Consider the following 22435-nt stretch of genomic DNA (forward strand, 5'->3'; position numbering starts at 1 on the left):
ACTGTTCCTTACAACTGTGTAAAACCACACAAATGACAAGAGATTTAAAGGCTCAGCAGCATAAACTGAGGCTACTCTCCTTTTCTGTTGTTTCTGGGTCTTGCTATATACCCTCTAATTGTTTTAGTATCTGTTACCTAGAGCAAGCTAGCATCAAGCCCTGTAGTAATCCTTCTGCCCCTGTCAATCAAATGCTGGGATTAGAGGCATTACCAAAGTGGTCTAATCTCTTCAGGACTGTAACATTTTAAATAGGGCTTTACAGGGAGCTATGTGTAGTCACACCTGTAACATGATTATGCAGCAAGATTACCACAGAATGTCTTAAAATGTATTTTTTAAAAACAAAACTTATTAAAAAAAAAAAAATCAACTCCAGGGGTGGAAAAGGTGGTTCACTCAGTCAATTTTTGCTACACAAACAAGAAGACCTGGGGACAAATCTCTAGGCATATCCATGAGGGAATTACTTTACTTAGATTAACTGAGGTGGAAGACCCACCCATTGTAGGTGGCGCCATTCCCTCGGCTGGGAACTGGGCTGTATAAAAGAAAGAAGTACAACATGCTGACTATGAAAATAATGTGAACAGCTCCCTCTGGATCCTACTGTCTTAATTACCCAGAAATGATAGACTTTACTCTGAAATTATGAGCCAAAATAAATCAAATACAGTGACTTTTGTCAAGGTATTTTATCACAGCAAAAGAAAAATTAACTAATATACCAGCAAGGACAGAAAATCCCTGGGGCTTGCTGGCCAGGCAGCCAAACAGAATGAGTGAGTCAGATCACATGACAGACCCTGTCTTAAGAAAAGGTGGGTGGTACATGAGATATTCTACAGTACCCTTTGACCTCCATATGTATGCATACAAATGTGCCCTGCCCATTCATGTGCAACACAATCAGGCATTGTATCATTTTTCAAAATGTTACCTTAGATTTGACTGCCTACCCTCACATCAAAAAGTCTAGTCTAGACATCTTACATATTTGTCACTGTCCTTCACTGGATCCTAAGGATTTCATAGTTAGAAAAGTTGTGGGTCTCTCAATTAGCATGTGCAGCTAACTTTGCAGGGCTTTACAGACCAACAATATGACTACCTAAAAGCCAACAGTGCTGCTGCCTGTTGGCTTTAGATTTTAACATGTAGAAGAAATGTCCTTCTACTCTTCAAGGACTTTAAAAATCAAGAATGAATACCAAGTATCAAGTGGTCTTTTAAATTAGTTATTTTTTAATATTAAATGTTCTATGGTTCAAAAATCTTAGTTTTGGAATTTTTTTTATTTTATTTTTCTTTTAGACAAGAGTCTCACTATGTAGACCAGGCTGGCCTCAAACTTACAGAACGCTGCCTGCCTGTGTCTCCCAAGTGCTGGGATTAAGGACATGTGCCACCATGCCCCAACTGATTCAAAGTTTTAAAGTATTAAAAAAAAAGTCACTTAGCCAGGCATGGTGGCACACACCATGAATCCCATCACTAGGAAAGCATTCTCTGTGAGAATTTCCACATTAGCCAGGCCAACATGGTAGAACCCTATCTATCTTAACAACAACAGCAAATGTTTTGAGTAAAAATTATACCCAGTGTTGGTCATCCTTCCAGACCAGAAATATTCAATATAGTAGATACACATATATAGGAAACCACACTGCTTACAGATGATGGCACACTGTGTATATTGGTCAACATCTTAATTTTTTATGTCTATTTCATCAATGTGAGATTCATGACACTCTAGCAGAGAGTCTCCATAATTTACTGACCTGATCCCCAGGCAGTAGGCTTGAGTCCAGTCCCTGGTATTATAATAAGCTACAGTAGAGTACTCTTTTATATGATTATATCTGTAACTAAATTCTAACAATATTATAATACTATAGGTTGTGTTATAATTGATAGCCTAAATGTCTATTTTTTCACTTAGCAAAATTCTAATTCATGAGATGAAAACTATTTTATTCTTAATGCCCCTAGATGTCACTATAACTCACCAAATAAACAAAACACACTGCCAAAAACAGTATCGAGTCAAGAAGTCCTATGATTAAATAAGACTATAATACTTATGTGAAAAAACACTTTCAGTGGAACAGGAAAAAAAAAAAAAAAAAACTACACCTTTACCCATGTCACGTACTGAAACAACCATACCTAATTTCTCAAGTTTGTCCCATATCTTATGAGCAAATTCTGTCCTTTCTGCAAGACTCAGTTCAGGCAAGAGTGAACCACAGCTGCGCAGCAGGAGCAAGGCCTGGTTACCACCTGGGCTCTCTGTGGAAACACAGTTAAGAGATTACAGGTAACAGGACCAAAATAATACGGAGGCAAACGTCAAAGCTTCATCTGAAGTTTATCAATTACTTGAAAATCTCCAGGCTTTTCAAAGAGATCAAGAAAAATATCCATTAATGATTCATAAGTACCCCCTCCCCAGCTTACCAAAGAGGAGAGAGGGCACCCAAACACCACCAATCCACAACACTACTAAACATCACCCCATAATCTTCAGCAGTAGTCTGCTTTAAGAAACTGAAGGCTATGAAACATACATACTCTGTAAGACTATTGGACCCAAGGAGAATCTAACTCCTAAGCAGTGCTTGCTACAGTTCAAAGGCTATGCCTCTCAGTAGCTTATGGAAATGACACAGAGCAGACATTTAAACTCCACGTCCCTTCAAGCTGACTTTAAGACAACACAAAAATAAACACATATTGTATAACTCCATCTAGAAGTACATCCAGAGCAAGTAACTAAAGGGGCAGAAAATACACTTATGGGTACCTAGGACTGGAAAGGGTGGGAAGGACTGGTGAGGGTGACTAGGGGTGACCATGAAAAGTTCCAAAATTGTGATGGTTGAACCACTCTGAGTAGATCAGAAAGGTACGGTCTTCCAGTTTGGATGACTAACTGTCAGGGAACTTTTTGTTACACCTCATCATTGAAACTCTGTTCCCTAATGGAATGGATGCCCACAAACAGGCTGGGGGGGGGGGTGGAATCTTCTTAAAATACACAAAATCTTAAGTGTATGTTTGCTTTTGTGTTTGTCAGGAGATGGGGGAAGAGCCTGGGAGTGGAGGACCTGTAGCTCCTGTCCAACTATCCTAGACATAAGTGATCTATCTGCCTGCTCAGAGGCTGACTGGAATAGAGGGAAATGGCTACCAGTGGTCACCACACGAAAATCTGAAACCTTCTACCACAGTTTACCACTGAAAGCAACTGTGGAAACCAGGGGATACAAATGCTATTTTTATTTGCTGACTCTGAAATTAATCTAAACTAAATGTTTTCATGTTACTTCCAAACTCTGCCTGGATGAACAGGAAGGCCCTGCAGGAGGATTGTAGTCACAGTTGACACAGTAGCAATGATGCTCCCACAGTGAGCTTCCAAGCACTTATTAAAAACTTGAGCTTCCTACAGAGACATTCTGAAATACCTGAGCGACACGTGCTCTCAAAGACTTTCTGCAGAAGTCCCTTGGTGATGCGGCCTGTTCTTCGGACAGAATTATTCAGTCTCATCAGAGCCCAATCGAACTGACTGCTATTCCTTCTCATAGGTGCGGGCTCCTCTTGAAGATCCCTCTTTTCAGCAGCAATGGCATATAACCTGGCTTGGCTCAGTAGCTCTCTGGAAAGTGAAATACAATTAGTAATAAACTAAATTGCTATCGTTTGTGTGATGTTTATACCAAGTTCTGACAGTCACTAAATACCTAATAATACAATGCAAAAGTACTCAGAGAAATAGAAACTAGAAACAAATAAAAGTTTTGACTTTTGCTTTATGCACACACACATGCAAAGGTTCTGGTTGATTCCATGAAATCATTTCAAACGAAGAAGCCAAATTATGTTTCCTTCATGAAGGAAACTGAAGCAGTTCTCCTCGTTTGTATAAATGAGACAAAAGGCTAAGGTGAACTCCAAAACTCTAAAACTACCTTCAAGGTTTTGTTCTGGCATGAGCTTATTATGAACTTAAATTCTAAATCAGTCACTTAACCTAGAAAAAGAAGCTAATTCCAAGTTAACTTTCCAGTCTGTCTAAGGAGACGGAGCATCTCGCTTTCACAGTTTTGCATCTGTCAACACCCTACCTGCGTACTTCCCTAACTCTTTGAAGTAGGGACCGTCAAAAATAAAACTGCACTACTAGGCTTAAGCAGTATTAATTTTAAAGATATCAGGTAAGAAATTAGTTAAAATCAGATAACACATGTTTCTACAGAATAAACTATCTTTTTTTCTTTGTTTTTTGAGGCAGGGTCTCATTTCGTCGAGGCTGGCCTGGAACTTCCTATGAAACCAACAGTGACTCTGAACTTCTGATTCTCCTGCCTACAGCAATGCTGGCATGTCAGGCCTATGTCACCGGCTATGCAGTGCGAGAACAGGACCCATGCTAGTCAAGCACCTTACGAAGTAAGCTAACAGCCCCAGAACAAACAACTCTTTAAATCAATATTCTAACAATACAGTCTGATATACAACTCACTTCTAAACCGTGCAGATATTTCATACTATAGGAATAAATACTGCACCTGATTTACAAATATCAGACCTAAAAAATAAAACTTAGATGTAAACAATACTGTCATAAATCCTTAATTTTGAAAAGTTTTCTCTGAATTCAAGTATCACACTTTTAGCATATTCAATTCTTAGGGATTTATTCCAAATACCTTAACTTTAGTTGCCACTAAGTTATACTAAGCATTATGTCTAAAAATATTAATTCAGAAAATGCCTTCAGGATGATAACCATTTTCTGGCACATTTTCTGGTGTGTTTAAAAATAAAACTGTAGGAGCTATGTGTAACTGAATGATGGAGCATATACTTAGCATGCAAAAGGCCCTGGGTTTGAGCTCAGACACCCAAAAGCCACTTTTTCCTATGTTATTAGCCAGTCACAAACTGACTGTATGTGAAGAGGCATCCAAAGCTCTGTCACACAGTAATGCAAACCAGAGTCTGTAACTGATACTGGAGTAGAAACTATACCTTGGTGACTGGAGACAAATCATAACCACTCGGACATCATATATAAATAAATCAGAAACTATGGTGGGGGAGTATGGTAGTAGGGATACTACCAAATAATATGATAACCTCTGTGTGTGCGTGCGTGCATGCATGCATGTGTGTGTGCAGACAGCTGTTTGTTAAGTGAGCAGAATTACTTAAATGATAGGTTATCATCCACAAACCAAAGAAGATGCATGTGTCCCCCTATTTATCAAAGGTCCCAATGGTCATTTATTTGTTACTATGATAATCATCAAAAACTATGCCCTTGCTAGTGTGTGGTAAAGAGAGCAGCAATGTTTAAATAACTCAGAATGACATGTGCAAAACTTCGTATTAATGCAGACCTTTTTGAGCAGTGGAAGTGAACTCGATAACTTGTACACAACTCCAATCTGATGACTACTAAAAAGCACTCATGCACACATGCACGTGCACGTGCACGCACACACACACATACACACACATTTTTTTAATGGAGCTGTAAGTGCTACTGTACATTAATAACACAGTCCAGAATTGATTTTTTCATTAATTTCCTCTTACAAGGCTGGTGACTAAACCAGGGCCTCCCACATGCAAAGCAAATGCTCTACCCTGACCTAAACTTTGAAGCCAGCTCTGACATACCTAGAAGGAATAGGAGCTTCAGGTCACAAGCAAGGGTCATGCTGTGACAGAAAGGAGAGGGGCACGCCTATGGTTGGCCAAGCTGGATCCACACAAGTTAGGAGCCCACCAAACAGGCCTGCACAAGTTGGACTGTTCTGCCCCCAAATTCTAATGACCCAACTGATGGGACCATAGAAGGAAACTATCATCTCATGCAGCTATCACTGATAACAGCTTCCTCCTGTTTTAAGTTACACACCTCATTTTACCCTGAGACTCTGGTACACCCCACTCATATCCCAGTTACCCATGACTTTCTGCCTTTTTATTTCTAAACAATAATAACCTGGCAGGGTCAACATTTTTGGGACCAGATGACAAACTTGAACCACTCAATCATGTCTTTTTTTAAGGAATTTTTTAAAGCATTTGGAGAAGTACAGCTCACACACATACCCCTTCCTCTCCAGTTTCCCCAACCACCAAGCCTCATCAGTGTCCTGCATTTGCTAGAATGATGAACTAACCAGTATTAACTGGTACCTCTCTGTCCTGGCCAGTTTTAGATCAACTTGACACGAATGAGTCATCAGAGAGGAGGGAGCTTCAACTGAGAAAATGCCTCCATAAGATCCAGCTATAGGAAAGCCTGTAAGCCATTTACTTAGTGATTGAAGTTAATGGGCTCAGCCCATTGTGCATGGAGCCATCCCTGGGCTCTATAAGAAAGCAGGCTGAGCAAGCCAATAAGCAGCACCCTCCATGGCCTCTGCACCAGCTCCTGCCTCCAGGTTCCTGCCCTGCTTGAGTTCCTGTCCTAACTTCCTTCAACAATGGACTACAATGTGGAAATGTAAGCCAAATAAACCCTGTCTTCCCCTTGCTTTTGTCATGGTGTTCTACGGTGGCACAAGAAACCCTGACTAAGAAACTCCAGTTGACTCTGGCAGCTACATCACTCTGTGCATAGGTGCCCACACAGAGAAGTACAGTATGTAGCCATTGTACCAGGACCCTACAGAATGACGTCACTGCCCTGTGTCCCACTGCATCATTGCTCTGGGCTTCCTCCTAATACATGGCAAGTGCACATCATCCTACATTCCTACAAGTGTGTCCTTTCCAGGCTGTCATACAACTGCACGGTAACATGTAGCCACTTCAGAATGGCTTCTTCATCTTGCAATAAACATCACATGTCCTTCTGTGTCTTTTCACAGTGTGGTAGCTCATTTCTCTATATGGATGTATAATATTTCATAGTGTGAGTTCAGCTACTGAAGGCTATCTTGGTTTTTGCCAACATGTGTAATTTTGTGAGGACATAAGTGCTGATCTCATGTGGGTAAATAGTTGGTGTGAACTCTACTTTTAACTTTGTAAGTGGCTATGAAACTAGCTTTCAAAATAGCTATGCAATGTGTATTCCTACAGCAGCGAATGAGAGCTCTCTGTATCACTGTGAGCATTTAGTTTTCAGTGTTTTAGTTTAAGCAGCCATTTCCAGGAGAGGCAGCTCGCCGTGTTTTAATTTACAATTTGTTAATGACCTATGTATTTTTTACACTCACATGAAGTCTGTCTTCTCTAGTGAGGTTCAGAACTTCTGCCTAATTATAACCTGGGTCATATACTCTCTAGATATGATTTTTTAAAAATAATCATCATGGTTTTGATTCAAATAAACTCTTTACCCACCTTACACATGAGAAAACTGACAAATATTCCCCAAAATCATAGAAAAAGCTAGGCAGAGATGTGACGGCAGAACCAATATTCACATTTGGTAGCTCCATCAGATACAAGCCCCAAGCGGCACAAGAACACCAAAGACATACATACATCATCAGCTGCCATGCAGGAGCCACACTACAAAGTAGTCAAAATTAAACTTAGACAAGGACAACTAGGTAACGGGGAGCCTCCAATGCAATGAAGCAAGTAGTTTAGGTTTTATAAGGACTATGGATTCTAAGCCTCCAAAGCTGGAAAAAATAATGTTTTTTCTATGCCTTAATAAATTACTCAGTCTCAGACACTCTTAGATTAGCCCAAGAAGTCTCTATGCTTAAACCTTAGGAGGACGGAGCAACAGAGATGGCTTAGTGGTTAAAGCGCACGGGCTGCTCTTCCAGGACCCCGGTTCAGTTCTAGCACCCACATGGTATACAGATATGTACGTGGAAAAACACTCATACAAACAAAACTAAACAAGTATTTTAACTGTTTCCCTGAAAAGAGCACTTACTGAGCTCCTGAAGTTGGTCTACAGCACACATTTAGGCATAATAGTTTTGAGACTGCATTTAAGCAAGGATTTTCCATTTCAGTAGGCTTACTTTTTGAAGATTAAAAAATAATAATAATATCACATCTAGATCTTTTCTGATTAACATTTTTGCTTAAGACAAAATAAAGTTATAAAAATGTTAGTTTAAGGGGCTGGAGAGAAGGCTCAGAGATTAAGAGCACTGACTGCTCTTCCAGAGGTCCTGAGTTCAATTCCCAGCAACCACATGGTGGCTCACAACCATCCGTTATGAGATCTGGTGCCCTCTTCTGGCATGCAGGCATAAATGCAGGCAGAATACTGTATACATAATAAATAAATCATTTTAAAAAATGTTAGTTTAAGAGCTAAAGAGTCATTCATGGTGGCACAGCTGGGCATGGTGGTGCACGCCTCTAATCCCAGCACTTGGGAGGCAGAGGCAGGCGGATCTCTGTGAGTTCAAGACCAGCCTGGTCTCCAGAGCGAGTGCCAGGATAGGCTCCAAAGCTACACAAAGAAACCCTGTCTCGAAAAAACAAAAAAGAAAAAAGAAAAGAAAAAAAAAGAGCTAGAGAGATGGCCCAATGGTTAAGAGCACTGGCTGCTCTTCTAGACCTGAGTTCAATCCCCAATACCCACAGGGAACTATCCAGTTCCAGAGGAAACACTCTTCTGGTTTCCATGGGTACTCCATACACATGGTGAACAAACACACATGTAGGCAAAACACCCATACGTATAAATAAAAACTTTTTAAATGTCAGCTAGAACCTAAGACCAATAAAAAAAAATATTAAGTAGTTAAATAGTAAGTACTCAGAATGGGCCCAACAAGAACTAAGAAAGACTCAACAGGGCAGAACACACCACTCCATGTGTGGACAGCACTGAGAAAGTGTTCTTTCTCACGGGCCTGGCAAGAGAGCTGAGCAAACATAATCAACCACAGCATCTCCTAAAGCATTGCCTCTCTTCAGCAGGTCAGAAGAAATCCGAACACCACTTTCAAAGACCCATTCAAAACTAAGCTGCACTGCGATGGCTGTGACAGAGGGAGACTCAGCAGCCTTTCTAAGCATTAGACTCTTCACTGGAATAAAATGTCTGCCTAGAGCTCAGTGATAAAGCCCTGGCCCAACCCCAAGAAGACCCTAGGCTAACACCCTGTACCACACACAAGTAAGTCTACCTTGTGAGAATGGAGGAGGGGAACAGGGGGACAGGGGCAAGCAGCTTCTAACCCTAATAAAACAATACTCAACTTGGTTTTTCATGACAGGGTCTCTCGGTTTAACAGACTGTCTTGGAACTCGCTCTGTAAACCAGGTTGGCCTTGAACTCAGAGATCCGCCTGCCTCTGCCTCCGGAGCGCTGGGATTAAAGGTGTGTGCCACCACCACCATTTGCCAAGTAATAGCTTTCTTATTATGGAAAACACTCAGTAAATTTGTGGTTTAAAAAAAAAAAAAAAAAAAAAAAACTTCTGTAAAAGTAGGATATAATGAATTTTCTCCTTGAAGTATTACTATAAAAACACAATTCTCTAAAGTCTTGCCAAGCTCAGCTCTCTCCCGACATGGTTTCACGCGTTATGACAAGTGTAGGAATCTGGGAGCAGAAAGGCACTAGCAGCCCTACTGTACGTGCTCCCAGCTGCTGTCCTGAAACAGCCAACTCTTCTCAACCTCAGTCTCCCTCTGTATCAGGCCTCTCCCTTATCTTAGTGATGGCGGGAAGTGCTGGAGATGTGCTAACTAGATTTGGCCCTATGGTGTGAAACGAAGCAAGATGTTTTTCAGAATCTATACAATACCCACATTTGGTTCCCAACACTCATGTCAGAAGGCTCACATCCTACTCCAACTCCAGGTCACCTGACACTACGGCCTATGGTGGCACCTGTACACAACATACACATTATTAAGAAAAAAGTCTTGGGCTGGAGAGATGGCTCAGCGGTTGAGAGCACTAGCTGCTCTTCCAGAGGTCCTAAGTTCAATTCCCAGCAACCACATGGTGGCTCACAACCATCTGTATGAGATCAGGCATACATGCAAGCAGAACACTGTGCACATAATAAATAAATCTTTAAAAAAAAAAAAAATCAGCCGGGCGGTGGTGGCGAACGCCTTTAATCCCAGCACTCGGGAGGCAGAGGCAGGCGGATCACTGTGAGTTCGAGACAAGCCTGGTCTAGTTCCAGGACAGCCTCCAAAGCCACAGGGAAACCCTGTCTCAAAAATCAAAAAAAAAAAAAAAAAAAAAAAGAAAAGAAAAGAAAAATCTTTATTTCACTGCATTTTCTATCTATAAGCCATCCCTTCAGCATCTAAAATACATTCAAGACTATCTCAGAGTCAGCAGCACAATTTGAGAAGCTTCCATTTCCCAATTTGTATTATCAGCCCAGAGAATAAGCTGTGGTTACCACACATGCAAAGAGGCCAGTCTGGATGAGGGTTTGTACTAATGGGACCCTTGCTTGTCCTGATCTCCAAACCTACTCTTTGAAGCTCTAACACTCTCACCAACTTCCTGTTCTCTCTCCAGGAAAGGAAGATCTTCAGTTCTGCGCCACTAGTTGTGGCCCCAGTCTGCAGTACCAACACCATTTCTAACTGGCCATTCTGGCTTTATCTCACAGTCTAAACAAATTTTGTCAAGATCCATCACATTCAAAGTCCTCCTCGGGGCTGAGGCCTACCACAATCAGTCAAGAAACTAGTATGCCAATAAACTTGTGGCACCAGATTTCACCAGCCCGCACAAGCCAAAGTGCTCTCCCAGTCCTTGGACTTCTTTAACCTTCCAACACTCTGAATGCACAGTGCATGTCCTCTTCAAAGATGTGGCTCGCTCTTGGGCCTGGCAGACACTCAGTGACCAAGGCACTTGCCTGTAAGTCTGACTTGAGCTCTTCCTGGATCCACATGGCAAAGGAGAGAACTGGCTCGGGAAGTTGTCCTCTGACTTCATATACGCAATGAGGCACATGCACCTACACACTTAAGACACACAGGCACACACGCACTCGCACAGATGGTCGGTCTGCCGTGACTGCCCTTCTCTGTGAAATACCAACCAAGTAACACCTTATGAGCATGTGACAACAATAAATGGACTGCCACAGCTTTCTACTACTCACAAACTTATATACAAGGGGCAGGGGCTAAGTCCTGGGTTCCACAGGCCCCAAGGATTCAGACTCTAAGAGCTTTCCAAAATGTCAGGCAAAAAGGGAAAGTTTTCTTTTCTTCCAATGACAACGCTCAGAGAGAGACATAATCTTCAACTTTAGGCCACATCAATCCAGATCCACGTTCTCATGGACTTAGTTTATCTTTATTCTGAAACACGTGAGGATTACTGTAAAATCTCAGGAGAAACAGCTTCAGAAAAAAACAGGAGACAGGAAAGCCCCCCTCACCCTCCTCATGGTAAAGATAAGGAAGGGCCAGAAGAATTTGTTTCCAAAAAAGAGAAAATTACTAAAAGGGAAATTAAAGAGCAAGACCCAAGAATATGGGGGTACATATTTCTGGGTGCTTTGATTTTGAAAATAGATCAATCTCTGCTAATAATTCTCACTCAATAATGCTATTAACCCAACTCAGACACAGCAAAGCTAGAAAGCAAATGCAGGGTAAACATGCAGGGTGCTACACTCCAGCACAGAGAAACCAAGTGCCCCTAATCTTCAACTCATACTATCCCTCTCTCAATGCCAGTGGTGTTCCTTGATTTGTTCAACAAATGTATGACACCTATTCCATGAACAAAGTAGACATCAAGGGAAGCAAAACAGTAAGATAAAGTCCTTGCCTTTACAGAACTAACAGCGCATCTACAGTGTCACAGGTAATAGCATCTTGTGAACAGGGCTGACGGCATGTCATAGAAGCTTCTCACATAGAAGCTGAGAAAACATCAGCGAAACTCACATGGAAGCAGTAGCTCAAAAGGCCATGAGAGGGAGTGGACATCTCAGTAGAAGGAGAATGAAATCATATTCAAAGAGAGAAGATATGCACCTTGGCCCAGTGGCCCCGACTCAGCCCCACTGCACCTCTATTATCCAGAGCTTGCCCTGATTCAGCCCCACAGTACCCTCTGTTATCCGGAGGCATGTAAAGACATTCACTCTCAGTCCTGACCAGATCTTTACAGACTGTGCACCTTCCCAAGATTCCTAGGAAATTAGCCTTCGCTGTGGTTTTTACAGCTTGCCATGGAGAGACATGAAAGCACCGGGCAGGATCTTACCCTGAAAACAGCAGGAGCCAGAGTGCTTAAATGTGAACCAGATAAGATACAATCAAGTTTATCAGGAACTCTAGAGAAAGGACGATGGGGGCAAAGAGAGATGGGGAATCCATTCCAGATGAAGCAGAACTCCAGGATTCTATCATTTGTTGATGAAGGGGGACAATGAGACATGTGTGGGCCCTTTCTTAGTAACAGAAACATCAATGCTCAGCACAGACTTGGGAGAAAGGCTTGAGTTCCATTCAAGATGTGTTTGTTGGGTCTGAAATACCTAGCTTATCAGCAAGAGGAAGCTATCCAACTGACAGTCCAAGTCCATGAGAAGCAATGCAGCTACCAGAGCTAGAGAGGCAAGCAGTGTCTTAGATACTGAAAACAAAAGCATCATCTACAAGGAGAATGCACAAAGAAGTGAGAAGATGTAAGTCACCTGCAGGAAAGTCTCTGAGTGTGTGAGCATCTATCATGACAGCAAAGCCTCCAAGTGTGAGAGCATCTAATATATGAATATGGGGACAAGCACTAAGGAAGCAGGTGCAAAAAAAATCCCAAGGCACAAGAATCTGACAGTGCCATCCTAGCGCCAGGAAAGGGGAATCATGGAAAGGAATGCCAGAGATTCAGGCACAAAACACAGATGTGGTAATCATGACATCGTCTGTAAAAATGAAGTGAAGCCAACATACAGCCACATATTCATAAATGACTGGAAAAATACACTGGCAGTATAGCAATGGCTCTCTCTGGGTGATAGTTAAGGAAGATTTTTGGTGTTTTCCCTCTGTAATTTAATTATTCCTCAAGGAACATGAGTTTTATGGCTTAGAAAAATAAATGGAGCTGGAGAGGTGGCTTAGCAGTTAAGAATGCTTCCTGCTCTTCCACAGGACACAAGTTCAGTTCCCAGTACCCAAGCCACACAGCTCACAACTGCATGTAACTAGAACACCAACTCCAGGGGATCCGACACGCTCTTCTGGCCTCTGAAGGCAACACACACACACACACACACACACACACACACACACACACACACACACACACACAAGAGATTAAAAAAATAAAATAGTAAAAACTTAGGGCATATGACACACATTTAATTTCAGGACTCAGAAGGCAGAGGCAGGAAGTTCTCTGTGAGTTCCAGGTCAACCTGGTACAAGTTCCAAGACAGCCAGAGCTAAAAAAAAAAATATGTAGTAAGACACTGATGGCCTCAGCCAGGGGCATGAGAACAGAGTAGAAGAAAAAAATGAAAAAAGAGCAAAGGAGACAGGTGACCATGGGCAAGAAAGAGACTGGGAAGCTTCTAGAACAAATAGAGAAAAGGTTGTATTTTTCAAATAGAAAGCTCTAAATTGTGGGATAGCCGGGTGGTGCCAGCATATGCCTTTAGTCCCAACACGCTGGAGGTAGAGGCAGGTGGATCTCTGTGCGTTCAAGGCCAAATTGGTCTGCAGAGTGAATTCCAGAGCAGCCAGGGAATACACAGAGAAACCCTGACTCAAAAAAAAAAAAAAAAAAAAAGACGAAGTAGGACAGAAGTGTTCAAAGTCCAGAGAAAGAAAACAAAACTTTATTTATTGCCTACTGGAACTGGAGCATGCAGCTCTGTGAGCAGGGCCAGCACTCTTCTCAAACAGGTACTTTCTACCACGGAAACAGAACAAGTGAAGACACAGGTGGGTCGTGCCATAGACAAGACTCAGATTCAGTGATGTCACTACTCTTTCTTTTATGTATCTTGTGTGTGTGTGTGTACATGTGGAGTTCAGAGGACAAGTTGCAGAAGCCTTTTTCTCCTTCCAAGTGGATCCTGGGGATCAAACTGAGGTCAAACCGGGGTCCTCAGTCTTGCAGGGGAAATGCCTTTTCTAGATGAGCCGCCTTGCTGGCCCACAAGGTCACTTTCTGAATCAAGTTAAGACAAACCCTCTTCTTTCCAAAAGAGACACCTGAGTCCTGAATGAAAAAAGCTTCACAACAAGGCATCAGGCACCTCTCCCCTACAGACATACAGGACAGGGTTCAGAGAAGCAAGTGAAAGGTCTAAGATGATGCAGCAAGGGAATAGACCCCAGATCTGACATCCAGACCAAGAGCCTGTCACTAAAATCTGTTCAATGTGTCCCAAACACAACAACAACACAATCAACAGCAGCATTGCCACACCAGCCTCTGGCCTCTTGTTAAGGACTAGAGCTGTGGTTCTCAACCTTCCTGATGCTGAGACCCTTTGATACAGGTCCTCATGTTGTGGTGACCCCTAACCATAAAATTATTTAGTTGCTACTTCCTAACTGTAATTTTGCTACTATTATAAACCGGAATGTAAATATCTGATATGCAACCCCCAAAGGGGTCTTAGTCCACAGGAAGAGGACCACCGGACTAAAGGAATATAAGAGGGACTGGCACTACTCTCCCAAAAGAGATGAAAACTAAGGGATGAAGGATGAAGAGAAGTGGCAAAAAAGAGACACTGCAGGTTCACTGTTCAGACCTAACCCAAAAACATGGGCAAGGCCCCAAATTACAAGAAGCACCACTCCAAAGATGTATAACTAAGTTGTTGAAAAATCATGAGTGTTTTCTTCAGTTTAAATTATAGGCAGTGCCAGGCTGGTCCACGAAGACAGTTACTTCTATTACAGTAGTAAAGCAGTTACTACATGTCAAGCCCTGTATCTCATGAAGTCCTCCTCACCTTGGTACTGTGTCTATCTCGTACCTAAAGAAACCAAGACCTGGGATGTTGAGTGATTTGTCTAAAAGCATAGTGCAAATAAACTGAAGCACCCTCAGCCCATGGCTCCTCACTCCAGAAATCTCCTTCCTGGACCCCAAAGTTCTTTTGTGGGTCCTTTCAATGGTCAATTACTCTCTGGTGCTGAAACCTGAGTGCACACCTTCCTTTCTCTGGTGATTAGAATACTAACTAAATGAACATTCTTACTCCCCACAACCTCAATCTATGACAATGTACTCACACAAATACTTGACACTAACTGGGTATTGGAGTTGTTTCTGCATACCTAGACAGACCCCAACACAGGGCCTTGCATGTGTTCATTAACCTATTCTGCTGAGTCAACGTCCAACCCACGACATCGGTGTAAATACTGAAGGAAGAAATTCCATTCAACAAAACGTAGGCAAAAAACCCGAACTGGCCATATCAAATATCATGCTCTAAACTACCCTTGGGTCACTCAAAACTTCAAACCACACCCCCAGGAAATAAAGACGACATACTAGCAGGTTGCAGATCAACAGTGTGGAACAGCACCCTGGAAGAGTACCCCTAAGGAAGGGCACAACGCCTGGCCCAACCGCAGCAGCCCCCCAAAACTCCTCAGCTTCCCGGGCCGTCCGCAGTTCGAGAGCAGGTGGCGACCTCGAGCAGCAAGCCGGAAGCCAGCCATGCCCTCGACCATGACCTTCTCGAGACGCTCAACCTTGTCACCCCCAAAATCACCAGCAAGGCAGTGGCCAAAGCATGGGGATCTCATGCCTGAGGTGCGGGGAGCGCGGGGCCGGAGCGTGCGAGCCCGACATCGGCCCGTCCGCCGGCAGGACAGAAGGGGGTCCGCTACTCACCCCGCAGGAGGCTTGCCACCCGCGGCTGCCACCCGAGAGACGGAGAACAGCCGTCCAGGGCCGCCCGCAAGGAGGCGCAGGGTCAGCGGGAGGCGCGGCGTGGCCGCAGCCCCGAGTAGCCAGCGCGCCGGTCTTAGAAGGGCTGCCATGGTTCAGCGTGCCCAAGTCAGGATGCACGCTCCTGCAGAGGACCTGGAGGAACACGTGATGCCGGGGTCGCCTCTGTTGGGACGGACCAAGTGCGAAGCGGAGGGGGCGACAGGAAGCTCACCAGGGCGCACGCGACGGGAAAGCCGAGATCCCTGGCACACCTTGATCCCCGATTTGCTCTACAACGTGATAATTTATTGCGCTCTATCCTCAACGCCCCGATTTCTGTATCTCTCGCCCCCGTCTTTGCAGAGCCAAATAACCTCCCCCATACTTTGCACCTGGTAGCGCCCCTAGAGGTCAACTCCGCCAATGCTCGCGCAAGGGCTTGTGGGGGGCCAACTAGGAGCGACGCCGAGGGTTGCCGGGAAGGGCCGACTGTGCGAGTCCCGGGGTAGCTGCTGAGCGGTTGCCCCGGTGGCTCAGTGACGTAGTTCCTGCCGTCGCTCTCAGGGACGCGGGCTAAAGGAAACCTTCACGAAGGGAACTGTGGGCTCCCAAGTTAAATTTATGTGATTTGTGTGATTGGGGCTGGGCAGAGGGTAGGCGACTGTGCAGACCTCATCCTAAGTGCATAGGCAGCGCCTCGCTTTATGAAGGAAATGCATTCTAACAAAAATCGTATAGTTTTAAATGTCCAGATTGAACTTTCTCTTTCTTGCTGCCCGACTCTTCCTTTCGGTTAATGCACCGATATGGCTATTAAGGGAATTGTGTGATTGTCTGCGGGTAAGTCTGGGGCAGGTAAAACAAGTTCTTGCCTGCAGATGACTTGCAGACTAAAAGGGTTCCCCATGCAATCGCGTGAACTGGGAACGGGCTTCCACCCTGTACTTAGCTGTTCCTTGACTGCCACCAGGTGAACAGCCAGTTTCTTTCTCCCTCTGGAAGTTTCCTATCTGGCTGTTTGTCCTGCTGAACAGCCAACTTCCGAGAACACAAACTGCGACGACCTCTTGTGTAGTGGAAAGGTCCTGCTCGGATTGAGACACCCTGGGTGCGTTAAGCGTTTATTGTACGGATATGTGTTTAGAGATAACTTGACTTACCCTTTCTTTAGGCGAAGAAGATTACTCTAAGTAACACTGTTGAGCACTGTGCTAGATATAATTTATTCTTTTCATTCGTTATCAGTACTATTTATTGAGCACTTTTTTGTGTCAGGCACTATTCGGGATCCTAGGGATTCAACAAACAGAACAAGTCTCAACTCTGTACTTTTTAGGAGCCACATAAGAACTGTGATGTGAGGCTGCAGAGATGGCTCAGCAGTTAAAAGAACTGGCTGCTCACTCGGAACCTGGGTTCAATTCCCAGCACCCACATGGCAGCTCACACCTGTAACCCCAGGATCCAGCACCATCACACAGACATACACACACAAGCAAACCACCAGTAAGATAAAAATAAATGAATAAAAAGCTAGAGCTTTAAAAAAAAAAAAAACTGTGGCCAGGCGGTGGTGGCCCCACGCCTTTAATCACAGCACTCGGGAGGCAGAGACAGGCGGATCTCTGTGAGTTTGAGACCAGCCTGGTCTACAAGAGCTAGTTCCAAGGGAAACTCTGTCTCGAAAAAAATTTTTAAAAACATTTAAAAAACTGTGATGCAAAATGAATCATATGGTAGGTTGCCATCTGTGGTGATTTATCTTTGGACAGGTCTGTGAGGGAGTCTCTGGGTTGGATTGAAGTGGGAAGCACCATTAAATGAGCTGGCAGAACTGAATCAAAAGGAGAAAGCCCTGGGCTCCATGGATCATCGGCTCATCGGCTTCCTGACAGTGTATAAACTTGACCAGGCTTCACCAGGTAGCCTACACCCACAATGAGCAAAAGTCAAAAGTTTCTCCCTAAAGATTGTAGTGTATTGCAGCAACAAAACAGGGGGCTTACGAACCATCTGATCCAAAGAAGAAAGGCAGGAAGTGAGGATTGTCTGAAGCAAAGGAGAGCCAGCTCTTGCTCCAGGTCAGACAACAGCAAATTCAAAACCCTGGAGGGGAGAAAACTGAAAGGCACTAGGTGGAAAGAATGAACAGGGAGTGAGTTTGGACACGGAAGTCATGGGGGTATTTGGGAGTCAGATCACACAGGTGTAAATGATAGGGTTACCTTTGCACACACACAGGGAGCTGACTGACAAGACTTGGACTTTTATATAGACAAGATGGAAAAAACATCAGAAAATTTGAGGTGTTGCTGTGGTACTAATTCACTTGCAGTTTTTAAAAAAAGACATTATTTTATGTGTATGAGTGTTTTGTATCCATGTGACCACAAGCATGCATGTGTCCATAAGCATGCCTAGTGCCCCCAAAGGTCAGAAGAGGGTTCAGATTCCCTGGGACTGGAGTTACACACAGGTTGCAAGCCACTGTGTGAGTGCCAACCAGTATATACTGCTTTAAAAAAAATACAGACTGCCCAAGCATATGTCACTACCAAGGAAGACTAGGGGTTTGGATACAAATGTGGAAGAAGGCCAATAGAAGTAATTATAATGGATTTTCCAAGTGTTTACTCCTGAAAACTCTGCTCCTTGGTGTTAAGTTTCAAACCCTGGAACAAATGACTGAGGTGCCTATTTAACATATCAAAGCAGACCTGGCACCCAGATTCTCTCAACTTCCCTTAGTCCCTACCTGTTACAGGGTATGGTTGGCACATCCTGCTCCCCTACCCTGAACTCTAGCCCTGAGGCTAGGCTGCTCTTCCCCCAGAGGCACTTCCCTATAGAATCCAGCTGTTTTGGTTACCCTTCCTCTCTCAGACCTTTCTGGTTCCCCTCTCTCCATTACCCTCCCCATCTCTCATGTGACCCAGTTCAGCCTGGTCATCACTCTGGACTCTACCAGATGTCCCTGCCTCAGACTATGCTCTTCCACATACCTATAATAAATCTTCTCAGCCAGGTGGTGGTGGGGCTCACCTTTAATCCCAACCCTCGGGAGGCAGAGGCAGGCAGATCTCTATGAGTTTGGGGGTCTAGAGAGGGAGTTCCAGGACAGCCAGAACTGTTACACAGAAAAACCCTGTCTCAAAAAAAATTAAAAATAAAAACAAATTACTTACTTCAAATGTACAATGACACAGAGCCCCATTCCCAAATGAAGCAATGGGCCATAAGAAAGAGTGATGGGGCCCCAAAAGACCAAAGCCCAGCAGGACAAAATTAAATGCTATAATTCCATGTCCAGCATCAAGGCATGTGGTAATACAAAGGAAGTCTTGGGCAGTCCCAACACTTGGCCTTGCCATTTACTATTTCAGGTAGAGTTGTATATCTGTGAGGAGGGGGAGAGAGAGAGGTAGAGGGAAAGGGGGCACGGGAGGAGAGAAAGATGGGGAGAGAGGAAGAGCATGGTAGAGCAGTATTTGCCCATTTTCAGTTCAGACCTTGCCAGCATCTTCAAAGAATACCTTAGACATACTCCGGAAGCTGGGTGTGACTGAGGAGAGGTCCAGGGGGATTGTCCTTGGCCTCTCTTTGGCTTCTACTGAACCATATTTTTTTAAAAAAATCAGATGTTGATTGACTAGAGTCCTGATTTCCAGTGAATGGAGTAGTCTGAGTAGAATTTTACTGAGAAGAACAACTTAGAAGTTAAACTTTGCAAAGGTCTGAACTCCATGGTCTCTAAGCTCATGGTTGTGAAAAACTAGTTGGTTACTTTAGATGGTCAACTTGGCACAACCAAGACTCATCTGACACAACCTAGAGGGAGTCTTGGCAAGGTCCCGCCACAGCCCAGGGTTCAGTCCTGAGACAGGGATGGGACATTAGTGGGAGAAGTGTCTGACTCCCAGATGACAGCTTGAGCTGTTTTTATTTATTTGTATTTCAAAACCAAGTATGTTTTCCCACCCTCCAGCATTAACCTCTGGTAAAAACAAACAAGTTTTTTCCTCAACTTGTAGCACAAATACAAAAACCCAGACACAAATATTGGGGTTAATGCTGAAAATCAGAGGAGCAAAGCGGCCAGCCACTAGAGTTCTCACTAGAGAATATTCAGGCTGAGGGACAATCCACCGAACCTCAGACTGCTTCTGTCTCCACCAAACCTCAGACTGCCCTGAGCTCCTGTCTCCTCCTGTCTTATATTCCTCTCTAGTGCTAGAATTGAAGATGTAGGATCCCAAGTGCTGAGATCACCTTTGTGTGAGCTCTGTTTCTGTTGTAGACTGGATCAATTTCGGGTAGTTCATGGTGGCCTTGAACTAACAGACATCAGTCTGCCTCTGTCTCCCAAGTGCTGAGATTAAAGGTGTGGTCACCACTGCCTGGCCTTTATGGCTGACTAGTGTGGCTAGCTTTGTACTCTAATCTTCAGGCAAGCTTCATCATTTGTTGTATCATAAACAAAATATCACCACGTCGACTTTTACATCAAAACAACTTTTAAGCCAAAAACAGTGTTTAGCATTTTGTTACGTAGACTAAATATTGAGCCAAGCACATCCTGCTTGCATACAGTTAGCTTGTGTTTCTCTAACTGTTCCCTTGTCATATACATGCCTAAGCCTCTGCATGCCTAAGCCTCTCTATAAGAAACCTGAGAAGCATCAGTTCCCAAAAAATTTTAGAGGGAAATATTGGAGAACAAAAATGGGTTTTCCAGGAATGATTACCTGTGTCTTGTGTGACTGGCAAAGTGACACTAAAAACTACCAAGAGAATCATCAATATTATGAGAAAGAAGAGAGTGTGCTGACTGCATGGTCTCAGCAGTATTCTGTATTGCCCTGAGGTCCACTGGTCCCTGCCAAGTGAGAGACCATCTCCACCTGTTTTTGCCTCATGGAGACCCACTGGTCAAGCATTCATATGCTGATCTGAAACTAGGCCACATGGCTCCCAACAGAGCCTCAAAGGAAGGGCTGCCAAAATCAGATTGGTTTATGGCAACATCTGTTAGGAATTGCTTTGACTGTTGATAGATATGGAGGGGTCCAGGCCATTGTGGTGGTGCCACCCCTGAGCAGGGGGTCCTAAATTGTGCAAGAAAGTTCGCAGAACACCATCAAGAGTGACCATGCCAGTAGGAAAACATCCTCCACAGTTTCTACTTCAGTTCCTGCCCTGACTTGCATCAATGTTAGACTGTAACCTGAAAGAAGAAGCCAAATAAACCCTTCCCGCCCCAGATTACTTTTAAAGGTCATGGTATTCATCACAACAACAGAAAGCACAATCGGAGATTCTGTCTTCCCCCTAGGCTTTGGAAAAATATTAGGTAAATAAGGGAGGTGCTTACAGGGCCATGCAGTTAAGGGCTTCTGAAAATATTGTAGATCTTAGGAGTCAGGCATCTCTAGCACCCAGTTTTGAAATGTGAAATATTGTAAAGCCCAGAACTTTGTGAGCAGTGACATATAATGCTCAAGGAGCTTTAAGTTTTGGAATAGCTTAGACTTTTGGGTTAAAGATGCTCAATTGGAAAGATGCAGTCAAATATTCCAAAATTCCCAAGGTGTCAAAATCGGAGACATTTCTTCTGGTCCCAAGCATATTGAATAATCATTTTTCAATTTATGTTATTGTTATTGTTGCTTTTCATGGTCAAGCACAAACCTCACCAATTTGACTTCTTTGCCAGTCTCCCCCAGGGGACCAGTGTTTTGACACTAATGTCTTCATTGCCTAATAACCTCTTGCCAGTATCCTGTAACTCATGTATTCAGTTAAATAGTTTACACAAAGCATATGCCAATCGTTAGTGTATTAGAACAAAATGTTAGTGTGTTCCTCTTAGTACTGATGACTACACTTTGTTTTTGGAAAAAGATAAAACACTTTACACAGATCACATTATATAAAACAATGTAATGACTGTAGTAACAAGGAGGTTATGCAAACAACAACTGGTTGGGACAACGAACAGCCTCATGATGAGAAGGACTTCAGCCTTTAGGGGTCAGAAAAGAAGTGAAACAGTATGCATGGTGCTATGTACTCAGGCAGAGGGAACAGAAAGAGTCAAGACTAATGGTTCTTCTGGCTGCCCTGCACAGGCCTCTGTAGCAAGGGAACACAGACCCCACTCCCACAAGTGTTTACCCAGGGTTTATCAATACAAGGACAGAGTCCCTCACCCAGTAGTTTCCAAGCTGCAGTGACTGTGCCCAGCAATAGAAACAATGTTTCACAGAGGTTATAAATATACACAAACAAAAGGAAGCTTCAGGCTAGGGATGTAGTTTAGTTGGTAGAGAGCTTGTCCAGTGCATGTGACGCCAGGGGTTTGAACTCTAGCACTGAACAAATTGAGCATGGTGGTGCAAATTTGTAATCCCAGCATTTAAAACAGAAGACAATAGGATAAGAAGTTAAAGGTCACCTTCATCTACATAGCAAGTTCAAGGCTAGCCTGTACTACACTTAGACTCTATCTCAAAGAAAGAATGTATCACGAAGAATAGTTAGCTTTATTGGGTTATGTCCTTGAATATTGACTCACCTACTTTG

The 22435-nt window shown here is 43.5% G+C and overlaps 1 protein-coding gene across 3 annotated transcripts in view; it reads right to left on the bottom strand.

Annotated features, from left to right (window-relative positions):
- Positions 1 to 16006, bottom strand: part of Lrpprc (leucine rich pentatricopeptide repeat containing) — an 80261-nt gene extending 64255 nt beyond the window's left edge. For all 3 annotated transcript variants that reach the window (XM_035444917.1, XM_035444916.1, XM_027417943.2), the window contains exons 1-3: positions 15815 to 16006; positions 3471 to 3664; positions 2170 to 2292 (exon numbers count right to left, since the gene is read on the bottom strand). In XM_035444917.1, the coding sequence (XP_035300808.1) occupies positions 2170 to 2292; positions 3471 to 3664; positions 15815 to 15963 (466 nt within the window). In that variant the 5' untranslated portion in view covers positions 15964 to 16006. The remainder of the gene's footprint in view (positions 1 to 2169; positions 2293 to 3470; positions 3665 to 15814) is intronic.
- Between the last annotated feature and the right edge of the window lie 6429 nt (positions 16007 to 22435).

Source organism: Cricetulus griseus, chromosome 5, assembly GCF_003668045.3.
Source record: "Cricetulus griseus strain 17A/GY chromosome 5, alternate assembly CriGri-PICRH-1.0, whole genome shotgun sequence".
NCBI classification, from domain to species: Eukaryota; Metazoa; Chordata; class Mammalia; order Rodentia; family Cricetidae; genus Cricetulus; species Cricetulus griseus.